At 44.1% G+C, this 16,783-nt stretch overlaps 1 protein-coding gene across 4 annotated transcripts in view; it reads left to right on the forward strand.

Annotated features, from left to right (window-relative positions):
* The window catches only part of pax7a (paired box 7a), a 49,553-nt gene that overhangs the window by 23,734 nt on the left and 9,036 nt on the right, over positions 1-16,783 (forward strand). For all 4 annotated transcript variants that reach the window (XM_033626901.2, XM_033626903.2, XM_033626902.2 and 1 more), the window contains 2 exons: positions 8,591-8,756; positions 9,207-9,403. In XM_033626901.2, the coding sequence (XP_033482792.1) occupies positions 8,591-8,756; positions 9,207-9,403 (363 nt within the window). The remainder of the gene's footprint in view (positions 1-8,590; positions 8,757-9,206; positions 9,404-16,783) is intronic.

The raw sequence follows: 16,783 nt of genomic DNA on the forward strand, positions 1-16,783 counted from the left end.
ATCCTGTGTGGACATAGAGACAGCTCCTTGTAAGTCATCCTGAATGATAGATAATTGTCGCAATGACTTTGTTGACCCATGTTGTCTGGAAATACGCAAACAGAAGGCATGACAAAAAGAGCCAAAGCAACAGAATGAATGTTAGATTCTACGCAAAGGGAAAATATTTTGTTACTTGATATTTTGATTAGTAACTTTTAATGGCTTTTTTTTTCTGTAACTCTAACAGATTACAATTACATTTATTTTGTAATTTAAGTTAACATTACACCATCACCAGGAATGGAAATTAGCATCAGCGACCAGCCAAATGCTGCAAAGTGCCTCACTTACCAGCCGGAAAAACAATGGTAAACTGTTAAGTGGCTTTTAGGTTTTGAAATCCACCAGCCACAGTAGCAGGTGTACAAAAAAGAGAATTCCCAACCCTGCATTACTTGTAAGTTGACACTTTCCAACACCGATTGCATTAACTAACTGTGCAGAAAGTTTAAGTTTAATTTGCCCAGGTTTTGAAACATCGAGATTTCCACTTCCAGTCCAATACAAATGGAAGAATTAGTGTTAAAGAAATGCAGCAACTTCAGTAATGTCCCTGTTACTCTGGATAACCAAAAGAACACACTGTAAACTCTCTTCATAGGGACTATTTCTTCGGTAGAAAGTTCCAGTGTCATATGTTTATCTCCCTAAATAACACAGATGTGTCTTACAAGGGTGCACTGCAGGAGAGGCAAGCCAAGCAAATATTCAGACCCCCCCAAAAGAATTTGGAAAAAAGAGGCCCTTAATGGCCACTCATATTGGCACGTTTTACAATGACAACTATAATCCTCTGATAAAGGTACTATACAGTGCACCGCCGCTGCCCCAAAGTAGGGCCCCTTCAAGCTTGGAATGACCTTGATGGGCCTCAAAAGGCCTCTTTGCCATGGGCCCCCCAAGTGTCTAGGATCGCCACTGTTGGTGAAGGCAGATATCTTAAAACTTGGACAAATAAAACTGAAGCTTATCTGCGTGGCTTGAGGTAAATGAGGAAATGTGTTTTAACTGAACGTCAGGTACTTTAAAAACGTGTAATTTGACTTGTGCTAACTGTAAAAACTCCACCTGCCAACACCAGTGTGCTGTGGTTGCTCAGTGCTGAGACTTGTGAAGAAAAAGAGGCTCACACTATGTTTCCCCTTGTGCAGGCCTCGCATGAATCTGTGCTGTCTGAACACCAAATACCGTAATTCCCCTGAACACACACAAAAAGTATCACGTTTAATACTCTGAAAATGTTCTGTTACCCAAGGCAGTTATTTACTCATCTTTCAGGAGGATGTTGCCCTTGTTACTGTATTGTGCTGTGCATGTATCGCTGCTTATCACAGGCCTTCATGTTGGAGATGTTTGAGAGAAAAGCTCCCCATCTTCACACCTCAGACCCAGGATCCTGTCTGTCTGACAGTCCGGGTGCCCTGCAGTTGCATGTAAGATTGAAGGAAGATATGTACAGTAGAGTTATGGCAGCAGCTGTTCTTCCAAAGACGGAGAGAGGGAGGAAAAAAGAGGAGAGGAGAGAAAGGGAATGCATTCCTGATGGATTTCTCATTTCGGCCTTTGGCCAGGATCTCATCCCATCACTTTCAAGCTCGCCGCTGCTTGTAAAACCCTCCACATATCACACAGGGTTCCTCATCCTCTCCAGGGACCCTATGCCCCGACAACAACATTAATCAATCAGCCGCTAGTAAAAAAAAAAAAAAAAAGGTCTGGGGCACCCCTCTCCTCTTACCACAGTCGTTCACACTCCCTCTGAACCCCCCAAACTCCTCACCGCATGCTAACTGTTCATCACACTACAAACATGCAGTTGGGGTAACTAATTCCACACATGTCTTTGTCCATCTTGAAACCCCCCAACATGCAAGGATGTCCTGCATGTCTGAGTGTTTAATGCCTCACTCAAGGGAGGAGAAATTTATCTCATGGCTGTTATAACGCAATATATTAGATTTTTTGTTAGGGTATAGGAGGTAAATGTGGACAAGAGGTGGAAGAACTGAAAGCATCAATAATTTTCATTGAAAATCTTCTCTAATACACTCTCATAATAAATATCTAGAGAGCAAATTTAATTTTGCATTTTGTATTTTGAGTTCCAACAAGCCTAATAGGGTTTAATACAGCCACATAATTGTCTAAACCACATTTTGTTTTCTTCATTATTAAAGCTTTCAGTAAGTGCCATGTAGAAATGCATCAATCTAGTGCATTTCAAAGTCATCATGGAGGACAGAACAAAATCCTTTCTTGTATTAGCACCTGAGTATTTCTGGAGCCTGACAAAAATATCTAAACATGAAAGTGTCAGAGAGACAGAGAGAAAGAAGACAGAGTGACTGCTGTGTGTTTGTTGTTAGATAATAGACTTAAATGATGTCATGTGAAAACCTGAGGAATTTGAGTCATGGCTATAATTTGTTAATGCTATTTTCCTCGTAATCTAATTCTTAAAGGCTTTGAAAGTCTCAAAAGGTCAACTCAAACTTAATTTTCAGAGAAGGTTACGAAGGAAGGGGCTCTGGTAGCCAAAATAAATAATGCCTAAAGTTGCGCCGCAGTTTGGTGAAGGAAGATTTGGGTCTGTGAATATAACATAAGTCTGATTGTTCAGATCATCTCAAAGGAATCATTGTTTTTCAAGTTTTTAAATAGGTTTTCAGTGACTGCTGGACATACTACAAACATCGACATCTAAGGCCTTTAATGAAGAATTAGATAATAAAGATGAAGTTAATCCAGAGGAATTTTGTTTAAATGTGAATTTGATAGTGTGTGCATGTGGGCGTTGTGAAAATGTCCACCAGCTGGGCTTTCACATAGGTGCCCAAAAGGCCCATCACAGGGCAGGAGAGAGGAGACCCTTTGGCCTGAGAGCAAAGCTTCTCCAGCACAGCTGCAATGACGCATCTTCCAGATGTCGTTCGCAGACAAACTGGTGTTTGGGGTTGAGAGGGAAAGTGAAGGCAGGGGGTGTCGGTGCTCCCACAGACTCATATTTTAACTTGAATATGTGTCCGCGGTCATGGTTCTGTGTTACCCGTTTATCATTAAACATGGTGATAATGTGAAGGGCAGTTTTTTTCCAGGTTGGATTCAGAAGTAAACTGTACTTGTGAGCCACAAACATAGCTGCGCTGGCACTCAAGCGCCACAGCCCAGAGCTGTGTTGTAAATTAAAGTGCTAGATTCTGGAGTGATGAGTGTTTGGCTTAGCGCTGACTCACAACCTAAACTCATAAACAGAGCTAACTCCCTTGTGTCTGCCCTCGCTTGCCATTTTAAGACCCTTTCACCATCCATCTTTATCAGCCCTGTTACCCCTTTCAGCAGAGCTACCAGCGCTCCTTCACCACCACCAGCCCAGCAATGGTTTTATCACCCCAACTGACAAATTGTGGGATATGATCCGTATCTCTCAGCAATTAGTTCCAGGCTGTCTCAGTGGGAGGGGATACTGCCAAGTCCACCTTCGGTATGTGCTGCGCTGATGCAGTGTGCGCTGCCACTTTCCATCTGATAACCCCTCAGTTTTAACAGGAGCAGGCGGCACAGCCACTCCATGAGCTATTAGAGAAGAGAGCATCATTTGTGTCTGCTCCCCCTGTGCAGAGTGGACCAGGTGGGGGTAGCACTGAGGGGAAGGGGTGCAGGCAATAGGCTGCAGACCGCTGTAAATCAGCGCTCACAGATGAAGCAAATTACATTCTCCTCTATTTAGACTGAAGTTTTAAAGAGAGTGGCTCCTGAGTCTCGGCTGAGGCTCATCATCTCAGCACGCCGCCTCCGGCTCACTTTACCAAATCTGTCACATAGATCCTCTTTCATTACCAATAAACATTCTGCATGTAGCTATTATACTCAGTAGAATCTAATAAGGTATAAGCATTGCTTTTTACGAAGCGTGCAAATCAATTTGGTAAAAAGTTTCTCTCTTTATCTGTGGCTTGCGCTGGCCTGTCGATGCAGTAGAATGAGCGCAGGCAAAAGACCTTTATGTGTACTGGTTTTCATAGCTTTATGTGACAGACCAGTACAGGCACATTCCAACTCACACTGACGCCTTTAAACAAGTTTTCAAGACAGCTAGTGGAAATATAATCCCATAGGGAGGTAACAGGAGGTACTACACTGTTTCCTGATTGTTATAATATCAGTCGAGTACCAGCGGCAAGAGAGGAAATCACAATGGAGCTGAGTGGTGACAACCAAACCCAACAGGCAACTGTATTCCCGCCAGTATGGGTTTATGTTTCATAAAGGAATAAATAGGATTTGTGTAGATTGTAGGGGAGAAATTGTTGCAATGCATCAGTGTGAATGTTCTAACAGTTTCTTATTATTAGAATTTAAATGACTTTGGTACAGTGCTTCTGTACTCCTGATACTTATCAAGCTAATCCCACTCTCCTCTCAAATTCACACTCCTAGCTACTTTAATTAGCATAGTGCCAGTCTGGAAGGCAAGCAGGGAGGGAATCAGAGAGAGAGAGAGAGGGGAAAGAAGAGGGGAAGGAGAGAGGAGGAAGAGGAGGGGGGTATTGCGTGGTATGAGACAGAAGAGGATTTGTATGTTGAGGCTGGTTGCATCACCCCTCTGTGTTTTTGTGGATATGAAGTCAGCAGCACATTTTGTTTTGTCATTATCTCGCCTCTTGGTATTCATCTACCGAATGTTGCAAATTGGCTCCAGAAAGGCGTCACACATTCACTGCTTGTCTTTGACAAAATAATTCATGGAGGATTGTCTGAACGGGGAATTCTGAAATATGAGTGATCCTATTTAAGAGAAACAACAGAGAGGTTTTTTACTGCAGTGCAGTGTCACACGTTTACAATGTTTGTGAGTGCGTATTATCACTGATCAGCGATAAGGAAATGCAAAATGCCACTTGATCGCTAGGAATTGATTCTATCGGCTGAGGGTGAATGTAAGATTAAAGACAAATGAAGCGATGCAAGCCATCAAACTGGGGGATAAAACTGTGAATGTTTGTTATCCGATTGAGGTTTGCAACCAGACCCTCATCTGCTCTACAACAACCTTCACCCTCCTCCAACTGTGTCTTCCTGCAAGCCTTCCTCTGCTGTTTCACAAGCACGGCTAAGCTTGACTTCTATAAGATGGGTTACTCCTCTCCCATCTTCCCCCGCCTCCCAAAACTTTCCCCATAACCATTCAGAGATGCAGGGCAGACGTATTCCAAGTGCACTGGATGCAGAGAAACCTTTTAGTCCGTGAAGAGGAAACAGAAGTGAGCCACAAGAATTCAGCGGCACACTTGTAGGTAGATTGGGGAGACATGGAGGAGCGCTGCAGCTCTCTGTACTGCAGAGAATTAAACCGGATTGGGGAGAGCAGAGGAGAATCTGTGGTCCAAGGTGACTTTGTGATCAGGTTCCAGAGCGCAGCTTCAAATCCTCAGCTTCAGGCTGTGTGCTAGCCTGTCTGAGAGCGACTGTGTGTATGTAATGTATGCATGTGTGTGATAGCATATGGGGACTTGTGCGCATGTGTGTCGCCACTTGTGTACATGTTTATCCCAGTCTGAGCTGAGAGCCTGACAACTGTCCACTCAGTCAGTGATGTACAGCCATACATTAAAGTGGACACACTGCACACTGACTCATAGGCGCTGCACTGTGTTTGGTAGATTAGGTGAGTTTAGTGTGTTAACATTGAAGCAGGTCTGAGAATACTGTAAATTATAATAAATTGTGATCAACCCTCTCCCCTTGAAATATTATTCGAAGTCAACTAAGTCGCAATAGCAAATACATTTTGAGAGAAATGCAGGCTGGATTACATCTTCTAAATACTTAAAGAGTGGGCCAAATGTTTACTGCCAACTTATTTCATTTGGCTTCCCCACAGTATCTGCTTATAGCAATGAAGGGAAGATTGAATCATTTTACACTAATGTTTATCCACTCGCAGTACTTGGTTAGGGTTAAGGAAAGATCAAGGTCTTGGTTTAATATTGATAAAATTAACAGCGACTTGAAGTTCGTGACACAAAGTGTTCAGTTTATTAATGTTTAACTAAGCCACAATCTTTGCGCGGCAGAGAAACAATTACAAAACACCCTTTAGCATCTGTATGAGACGCACAGCGGTCTCCTTGGTAAAACACGTAGTTAATGTTCTAAGTAACAAAACTTCTTCATTAGGTTTAAAAAAATATCATGGTTAGAGTTAGAGCTATAAGCAGGCCCAAAAAATTTGGCTCGACCCTACAAACCCAAATTTCCATTGTAAAAAAAGAGAGAGAAAAATGTATGTATACCAGGTCCATTTGGTTAGATGCAATGTAACATGATGTATGTAACTTAGGTTACACTAGGTCAAAATTAGTCAATGTGGACTTTTGGTTTTACACGAACAGCAGTTTCCTGCATGAAAGCCCTGTGTCCGTTTGACCGATCCATGTACCCCAGTCTCTTCCCTGTGTGGACTTTCTTGCTCTGCTTCAGCACTCAGTACTTCATCAGTTGCTCTGGGTGTCTAATATTGCTGCAGATGGGTTTCGACTGGAGTTAGTTGCTAGCCCAGGGCTCCTTGCGTGTCGGTATCAGATGCCAAGGGGCGAGACAAAGTGTCAGAATTCTAAACAAATTTTAAAACTCTGTATTAACAATAGACTTTATTGGCAAACTGATAGATTTATAAATTTATGCTTAAACTTCAGTGTTAAGAACAATGGAATCATGTTAGACAAATTATTTTTGCAAAGAAAATGTGTAACACTGTGGAGGAGAAGCTAGAAATAATTTAATTTCATCCTCATCAACATTAGTAAAGTAAAGAGCAGGGGAAAACACTGAACAAAGCAACACTGACAAAAGGAAAGTGGTAAAAAGCAAAAAGAGCGGACTTGAGCATTTAAGTGTTTTGTGTCTGCCATGATGGAACACCTCCTTCCTAAGCTTGGATGACAACGGGGGAAGGAAGTTAAAGTGAACATAAAAGAGGGGTGGGGTGAGTGGATGAGGTCGGAGGTGAAGTGGCACTGCAGGGTGGGGTGATGGGGAGTGTGTGGAAGAAAGGGGTGTGCCCCCCCGTGCCCCCCTCCTCTGGGCCAGGCAGCTGTTTGTCTGGCCCAGTAGGAGCTTAGTTCAGACCTTGGACCACGCTCCACTACATCCCAATAGCAGAAATTTCACTGGAGCCACTCACCACATTTGTTTTGGAATAGCTAATTGAGGGATTCAATCGTGGTCTTTGGAGGCGATTGGGCTTGAGATAAAGATTTCCTGTTGGTTTTCCAGTTGCATGTTTGAGGTTTTCCCGACACAGTCATCGCCTGTTGCATCCCATTTTCATTTTAGACTAAACCGAGCTACAGACCAAAAAAATAAGAAGTCACCTGGTCTTTGGAGAGGCAGCAACTGTGGGAGAAAAGAAGCACATTCAAATTAAGATCTCTGTTGGGCTGAGATCCCTTGTAGGTCTATACGAGTTTATATGTATGTTTGTGTGTACAAAAAGAGGCAGACCCCGAAAAGCAGTGAGTATGTCGCTGTGTAAGTCCCCTTGAAAGTGTCCCTCTTTAAGACCTGTTTAAAAGGGACGCCCCCTCTTTGTGTCCACTGTTCTCCGTGGCGTATGGAGGGGCTTTTGTCCCCCTCTTTCATGTGCTCTCACAATAGCCCGGGCCGTTTGAAACACAACAGTAGATGAACTGCGCTGACAGTGTATTAAACTCTGATGAATTGCCTGTGCGAGGCATAGATCAATGTCCTTCAACCCTTAGCACACAGTGAAGCCCGGGCCTTGTCTTGGTTAAATGGAACAGGTTGCTGGCTCTTTTCAAAAGCGCCTGATTATATTCATGTTTTGTTGAAGCAGAAGCCTTTTTAAAATGTGTAAATCTTTGCGGTTCAAAAGAGTCCTATTTTTTCCCCTTTTCATTCAGGGAATTGACATTGTGTGTCTGCGCTTTGGTCGCTGCTCGTTTTGTGAGCAGTTTTTGCTGTTTGCAGCCTCCGCGTCTTGACTCCAAAGTTAAAAACAGTTTCTCTCTCTTTAAACGGACTTTTAAAGCTTCAAAAACAACCACATTAAAACAGCACAGCAGCAGTTAATGTTGCTGAGCGTCTCCAGATAAGTGATGGCCTCTCTTAAAGCATCCGATAGCTTCACAAACATACTTGAGGTGTGTGATGTGGAGGCTAGTGGCCTACCTCTGACCCTTAAATGACTTCTCCCCTCTGAAGGGGGCTTAGGGCAGCGTGTTTACACAGATCACAGCTTCAGCCACTTAAGAACAACAGGGACGGACCACTGAGCCTCTATGGCAGCTCCCACAGGGACTCTCTCAGCTACCACCAGCACCAGCACCGCTAGCACTAACTGGCAGATTAATCACAGGTGGCAGCAGCCAGCAGACTCCACTGAGAGTCAAATGCTCACAGCACAAATATGAATGGAGTTTAAATAAAACAAAAACAACTGGTAACCTGCAGGAGCTCAACATTCAGAGCTGAAAATGACTAAAAACACACAGAGATCTGATTTGAAGTTGTGTGCTCTTCCTCTCAGGTGTGGTTTAGCAACAGGCGAGCTCGGTGGCGTAAACAGGCCGGCGCCAATCAGCTAGCCGCCTTCAACCACCTGCTTCCTGGAGGCTTCCCGCCCACAGGGATGCCAACTTTACCCACGTACCAGCTACCAGAGTCCAGCTACCCCAGCACCACGCTATCGCAGGGTGAGACAAAACATTTCCATCCAGTATGCTCTGTACTTTGGGTTTAATTTAATTTTGGTAAAGATTACATTAGTCCTACTTATTTGTGGTATGCCATCTATATTTTATGTTCATGTTAATAACATTATGAATTATATATAAACCATGTGAAGCATATAGGAGCCGTGCAGCAAGTAGTTATGTTTACAATCACATCTTTGTCACAGTAGAACAGAAGCAAGTCTTTACTCCTTCTCTTGTGCGGGTCATTTCTGTCCTTTGCAATATTTTTAATGCATAAAGAGATATTTTTTTTATGGTAATGCATTTAGAAAGAAGAACACTTAATGCATGACTTATGACTGTGAGTGTGAGGCTGCCTTTTGAGGATTCTTGTTTAGCCTCAGCACAGAATTTTAAGTGTTTTTCCCTCGATTTTCACTCACCTGTTTATGTTGTTCTCGGTGTCAGACGGCAGCAGCACATTGCACAGACCCCAGCCCCTGCCTCCATCCTCCATGCACCAGGGAGGCCTGACTGCTGACAGCAGCTCCGCTTACGGCCTCTCGTCCAATCGCCACGGCTTCTCCAGCTACTCCGATACTTTCATGAGCCCCTCAGCATCCAGCAACCACATGAACGCTGTCGGCAACGGGCTCTCCCCACAGGTCAGTCCGACAAGTTTTACTTCAGTGTTTTACATCCCCACATATAGGTAGCGTTCACATTCATCAGTCTACTGCCTCCCCTCCTCCTCCTCTCACTCTTCAGAATATGTAATTGTATTTGACTAAAATTAAAATTCAGAAACAGCATGTTCAGCAAAATAACTGCCAGTGTGGGCTTTTATGTTCGCCTTCCAAAGCCCTGGATTTATTTTAGCTACTCTAAATTGCTACATTTGTAAAACAATTGGATTAACATCAACAAATTAAAATTCATCTTGATAGTACCGCAAGTGCTCAAGCTGCTCCAAACAGTGGTTTCGACTTTCCTGGGACATCTAAATCCTTGCGCAGCGCAGTGAGAACACATGCAGATGAAATAATTAGCTAAAGCTTATAAATGTAGACCCATAATCTTCTTCACGTAATTGTCTGCAGCTGGAAGACTCCAGTGCTATGTAGCGATTTTCTTCATCTCTTTACTGCTTGATTTTCAGGCAGCTCCATGTACAGAGTGACAGAGGCGATGTGCTCTCTACGTGTGAGGTTTTCTCGCAGGTTTGGCCACTTCAAGCGCTCTTGTGCACTCCTGTCATGTTAGAGAAGAACATTTCCCAGGCTAATTAGGTTTCTGGGTTTCCTAATTGCAGTTTAAATCCCTAAAATATCCACTCTTCCCATTCTCCTGTGCGCCATCTTAATGTGTGACACAGTATGTGCAGGTTTGTTTGCTTTCTCCTCTGAAAAATCGCGGGATTTCACATGTTAACCTCTTTGGACACCTCCATTAATGAGCGTTTAAATGCGACTCTATGGTAAGGGTTGAGCTTTAAGTAGCACAGAATGAAAAATGATTTGTATTGATGCAAATCGTGTGTACGGAGTGAATTATACACAATTACCCATCAATACTGGCCAGTCTTGCCCACCCTCACCAACAAGATGTGGTTAACAGGCAGAAAATAAGATTGAAATGGTGTGTAAAGAGTTGAAAATGAATTTCAATGCTGCATTTGTCCACAATTACCCCGTCGTTCACACGTGTTTTATTGGGAGTTTTTTTTTTTTTTTTCTTCAAATATTTCTCAAAGCAGATTGGAAACATTCTTGGTATTACCCTCTTTCTTCAGAGAAGAAAGAATTAAGGATTTTGTGACAAAAAAGAGATTTTCTCTCCTGCTGGAGCGACGGAGGATAACATGGAGGCTCACAGCGTGTTTGATTGTTAATCGTGGCACAGGGGCTTTAACTGCTAATGCTCTCACTGCAAACCTGCAGAAAAACACCAGGAACATGGAGTCGCTTTTTTTTTTTTTTTTTCATTAATGGCTCTCTCTAATACTGGCATGGGGTGCATTGTCGCTTTCTCTCCCTCTCTTCACAGGCATTCAAGAATGTGTTGGGATATTAAACATTTCCTGTCATAGTGAGGATTAGGACAGGAGCCTTTGGGCAACTGTACAGCCTGGATTTTCACTATTCAATTACTCTATCATGTGGGTTTGATTAAAGTCTTTTTTTTTAAAGAACCCACCTGAAATGCATTTTTATTTGTTTTTTTAATTCATTTATTTATTCAGAACTTAAATTGTGGATTTTGATCTTTTTTTTTTTTCAGAGGGGGCATATGCATGCAGTGTGGATGTTTTGATGTGTCACACCATGTTTGCACTGCACAGAATTGAAATGTATTGAATGCATGCAGAATGCTGTGTGGCATTCCTATCAGTCTCTCAGCATGGAGATGAATGTTCCCACTGACAGCAGAATCAGAGTTCACTCTGTGGTGCAGCATCCTGCTGGGCTGGCCAGCCCCCATCTCTCTCACTCTCTTCACAAACATGCAGCTATCCACCTAAAACTCACAACACAGAAATCTCATACAATAAACACTAAGTTTTCCTCGTCCAAGTCAGATCTTGTTTTGTCTTTTTGCATTTAAACAATTTTCAATCAAACGGCGAATTAGCCTCAGCTTCGTAAAATTATCGACACACGTTTATCGACACACATTCGCCAGTTTATTTCCAACACGTTCTTACTCTCCTGTTTTCCCTTCCCTGTAATGGAAAAAAAAAAGCAACACAAAGAGACTCTCTATCGAGATGGAAATGAGAATTTGATATTGTAAGTTACAGACAGCATCTGTTTGCAGGAGATATGCTTGTGCATTGGTATGTGCAAGCTATTTCTTCAAGTGTCTGGCATTGATGGCCTAGCGCTCGCTGTAAAGATTGACAAAAATTCTCTGATTCCCAGTAAATGGGCTGTGGTGGCGAGGTGCCAAGTCTGTAATGGAATCCTGCAGCGTTCAGCAGTCCCGACAGGAGCTCGCGTCCATCCCAATCCCATAACCTATCCCGACAGCACACATTTTCCCATTACAGGCGGTGGAAAAGCCGTCCGCACTCAAACTGGTTGCTGTCATTGTGGGATATACAACGTGTTTGGGCTGGTTGAGGGAGGCAGTGTATTAGAGGGGTGGTGAGAGTGAAGCTGTGCATGGCTGGGCAAAAGGTATGAAACCAGAAGTATGTTTTGTTGTTGGTCTTGTTTCATTTAGCGGCACAGCAGGTGTTGGAAAGAGGGAAAGGCAAGGGCACGGAGGACGGGCATTCCAGTATTTTCTATCTATCTTTACCTGAAGATTCAAGCTTATGTCTGCTCTTTCATTATGGGCGATTTAATTTTTAATATCCCATTTGAAGCAGGCTGTTGTTTCAGCCTCATAAATGCCCATCATGATGCTTCGAATTTGAATTTCGCATACAGACTAGAAAACAAGCGAAATTTGCTGTGGACAGACAGTTTCCCTGTGACTGAAGAGGGCACGCTTTGACAGCCAACATGCAGTCATCTATTAAGAAAATAGTATATTTTCAACAAACCCTGGTAATATAAAACCCTAAAGAGCCTTTTAGATACTTTTCAAATGATTCTTTGAAGCAGCGTTCATGGGCATTGGATTTGTGGGGAGACATTTGGGCTGAATTCCTCATTATTGCATGACAGGGACACCTGCTGGGAGAGGAAAGAAAACAACTGCACTGACTGGAGAGCTGAAGCCAGGCAAGAGGAGCTCAGTGGCAGAGCTTGGGTTTCACTCCTCTGAGAAATTTCCAGAAATAATGACATCAGGGAATAATAAAGGCATTTCTGTTGCAGAGTGTAAGTGGGGAAAGCACTGTTGAATGTTCTGCAGTGATGTTGTGTGGCGTTCACAGGTTATTTGGAACGATAGTGAGACGTGATAGGGAGAGTGGGAGCTCAAAGGTTTGACGGCTGGAGATTTTATTTCTGTTTTGATGAAGGAAGTTTGCAAAGTTTTGTGAGAAACTTTTTTTTCTGTTTTGCAGTTTTATGAAAGTGTTGTGTGTTTTGGAATGACAAGGATGTGTGTGTGTGTATCTGAGGAGGGCCTTTGGGCTGTGTGAGTGGGCCGGGCCTCCACACATACACACACACACATACACACACACGTACACGGGATCAGAGGCAGAGCGGCTCTCACCCCTGCCTCCCTTTGATCTGTGTCCCCAGGCCTGCCTGCCCGCGCGGCGCTGCACCGTACCACGCACGCTGACACCATGCTCACCAGCGACTCCCCACAACTGTCTGAGAGAGATAAGCCAGGGGAGACTCCAAACTGTGCTGCTGCTCTTCCATTAGCTAGCGCAGACGCTTCTTTTAAAAACGGGATGAATTATTTTTAAGAAGCAAGCTCTGCCGTTGCCAAAAAAAAAAAAAAAAAAATGGAGAGGGGAAAATGTACGGAACAATCTGGAGCTCTGGCTTCATTCCGCCTCCCTCCCTGACTTCTAACAAGACATTCTGCACCTGAATACCAATGAGAGGGGGAGATTCATGTAGTCCCCCACATTATTAAAACTTGGGCATTAAGCCTCTCACCGGGCACTGTGTCAGCTGGCAGGCTCCACTGACAACAAATCAAAGGGGATGAGCACATAGCCTGCATTCATAGCTCAGCCACTCGCAGAGCAAGAGGGGGAATACATACTGGTTAATTAGAACTCCCATTAAAACAAATACTGTTTCAATTTGGCAAGTATAAAAAAAGATGTAAGAGGCTTTCAGAAAAAAGAGACCTGCTGTTGGCAGCTGCCAAGAAAATCCAGGGACTGTAAATCATATCCACTGGCTATACTGTTTCTGCACAGATTATTAGTGTTTGCTGTTGTTTTGCAACACTTTTGAACTCTGAGGAAAGATTCTGCGTCTGCGACACCAGAAATGTACCTCTGCACACATCGTGGTCGTCGTTGGCTCTGTGTCTTCTGTATGCGTCTTGGTTTGTTTCTGCAGCTTGCAGAGACTTAATACCTGCGTGGACTGTAGCTTTTGTGACATAACTATTCAAGGGTGTAGGTTTGGTTTCAATATTTAAGGGCACACATGTGAAACGAGAAGTTTGGGGATCCTCCGCCAGAAAATTTTGAGCTTCAAACACTTAATTTGCTGCATTCTGGTAAATGTTTATGCACCATATGTGGTTTTTCTGCATCGTTACATGGTGTAAATGTCTTTAATTTGGTTAAAACAAAAGTCCTTGTCTACGTTAGTGTTTTATTGGCGGGGGAAAATGCACATAATCTGAATAATGACGGGTTCGTGTCCCCTGCGTTCCTCCTGAAAACTATACCCATCTAACTATTAGTTTTTTCTCAGCTTTATGGCACTTTACAGAACCAAAGACTGCGGCTCCTGGCTACAGCTTTACACACAGGCCTCATTTGCAGCTGAGACAGTACCGCAGATCACTAGCCGTCTGTCTACCTGAGCCATTTGTTGCTCCCTCCGTCTCCCGAGCACCCAAGTGAAGCCATTTTCTTTCCCATTCCAAAATATTTTTGGTTGGAGCTTTATGTATTCATAATCTATTTTTCACCTACCAACCTTCCTTCCCTCCATTTGGCTTTTTGTCATCCCATGATGCCTTGCCAATAGTGCTTTGCTCTCCCTTTCTCTCTCCCTCTCGCTCCCCACCTTCCCTCTCTTGCTCCAACTCTCTCCCCTGGAGAGGCAGCTCTTCTCCCTACGCCCAGATGAAAGGCTATGGCGGACAATAAAAATGCTATTTAAATGCAAGGGTGTTTGTGTGCGGGTGAGAGATATTTCCTGCTGAAAGTGAGCTGCTGCATCCTGATAAATAGTAAATATAAGGGAATGTGATTTACATTTATCTTGCAGAGGCAGCCAATATGAATTTCAGTAAATCCTAGAAGATGGGGATTTAAGGAGGAAAATGACTGAGACTGATTCACATGCTGTGTGTCCCACGCAGTTGAAATGCCTATAAGGTGGAGAGTGGTACTGCCTTTATTAAAGTATAGGCACAGACATCGATCCTATCTAAAATACCTATTACACACGGACATGCACCGTGTGTCACATGCTCATCTGCGGAGATTTTCAGCCTCATACATAAACAATTTGAAGGTGACTTGTATTGAAAAAAAATAATAGCAATAATAAGAATAGTAATCATAATAATAAAATGCAGTGTGTGTGATAGGAGGCTGCCAGGCAGGTGAAGTGTCTGCAGTGCATACGCTGGGTGACCCATCTCCGGGGTCAAGGGTCAGGGTGCAGGGGGTTATGGGACGGCCAGGGAAGAAGGCAGGCTGGTTTGCTGTGAACCTGTCCTGCTAGCCGGAGGTCTCGGGTTGTTGTCTAGCTGCATGTGGTTCCTCTTAGTTCCAGATGCCACTCTGACAGGTGCATAGCTGTGATTAATACTCCCTCTGACTTCTTCTCTCTCTCACGTTTTCTCATTCTGTCCCTCCTTCCTCCTGTCTCCTCCTGCATGTCCCTCACTGGTTCCTTGGTCCCTGCTTCGCTGTGCTCGTGACCTCTTTGCAAAGTTGATCTAACGCTCGCAGTTTGTGTTTAAAATAAAATAAAAAAGGCCAGAAATATGAGTATCTACTGCCAGCATGCTTCATTGCATGTGTCTCTTTCTCTCTGCTCCTCTCTTCCTCCTGACAATAAGATGAGAATATGGGAGGTGGTTGGGTCCTCAGCTGGTTGTCTCATGCAGCAGCTCTCCCCTCTCAGTCTCCAGCTGAGAGCTATTTCACTATTTATTTACATGTAATTATGGCTATGAGGTGCAGATATTAACACTGTCAAGAACAATTTGACCTGACATTTTTCACTAGACCTGGCCCCTGCTGTTTTTAGCAAACAACCCCCGCCCTCCTCCTCCTCCTTCTTCTTCCTCCCCCCTTTTTCTCCTCCACTCCCTCGATCCGCCTCGCTTTCCTTCTGGAGCTGCTCCCTCACACACACAGACACACACACACACACACACACACACACACAGGCCCTGCCTCGCTGAAACCACTCTCCTGGAATCAGAAAATCTGCCGTTTAATTTAGAAGAGGCGTTGGTGCAAGGTGCGGAGAGTTGAAGTCTGTGTGTGTGCGTGTGTGTGTGTGTGTGTGTGTGCACTTTGAAGGGGCCTCTCTTGTTCCCAGTGGCTGAATCCATCCCATAGTTACTCAAGCATATCACTAGCAGAGAATAGAGGATTGCTCCCCACACGTTCTCCAATTGCAGTCCAATAGACGGCATATTAACCTCTGGTTAGCGCAGGGCCAAGTTTATAGCTTATACTGAGGGATGTTTAGGAGGGAGGGAGGGAGGGGGGGGCTCGCTCCAGTTTGAGCAGCTGCGGTGTCTTGAACACTAAAACTAGCACGAGCTAAAGTGAGCTGGAGAGGATTTAGCTTAATGAAAATTTGCAATGAGAGACAGAGAGGAGAGGTATGGACCAGCCTAAAATAAATATGCCTTTTCTCCACTTGTTTCAGCGTCCTTTGTACGCATGAACGGCTTCACGGGGAGAGGAGACACAGGCGCAGGATGGCTAACATGTTGTGAGGACTGACAGCTTGTTCCAGTGCCCACTAATCGTCCTCATCTGTGCCTGACTTGTCAGTGCCCAGATTCTGTCAGTGCCAATCAGCCAATTAATTGAACACAATTAGCACCCCACCCCAACCCCCCCACATACGCACCACATTCTTCAAAGGCCCATCTCTCTCCCTCCAGCACCAACCCTCCCCACCCCCACCCTTCCTCCCCATTCTACCTCTCATTCTGCCTCTGTCTCTTCATCCTATGGTCGCTGGTGGAAGACACTTTTCAGTTTTTATTAATGTGCCGCGGCCAATTAACGCAGTGGCATGCAGGCCAGAGCCCGTCATCTGCTGCCTGCCACCATCCCGGCTGTCTGCTGCGGCCCCACGCCACCCCTCGCGCCACCTCCACCGTGACCAAAACGCTTTAATTCAATTTATGCAATCACTGTTATTTTTAAATAGTCATTTTGTCTGCTCAGATGAGGGGCCTTACTGCCC

Source organism: Epinephelus lanceolatus, chromosome 1, assembly GCF_041903045.1.
Source record: "Epinephelus lanceolatus isolate andai-2023 chromosome 1, ASM4190304v1, whole genome shotgun sequence".
NCBI classification, from domain to species: Eukaryota; Metazoa; Chordata; class Actinopteri; order Perciformes; family Serranidae; genus Epinephelus; species Epinephelus lanceolatus.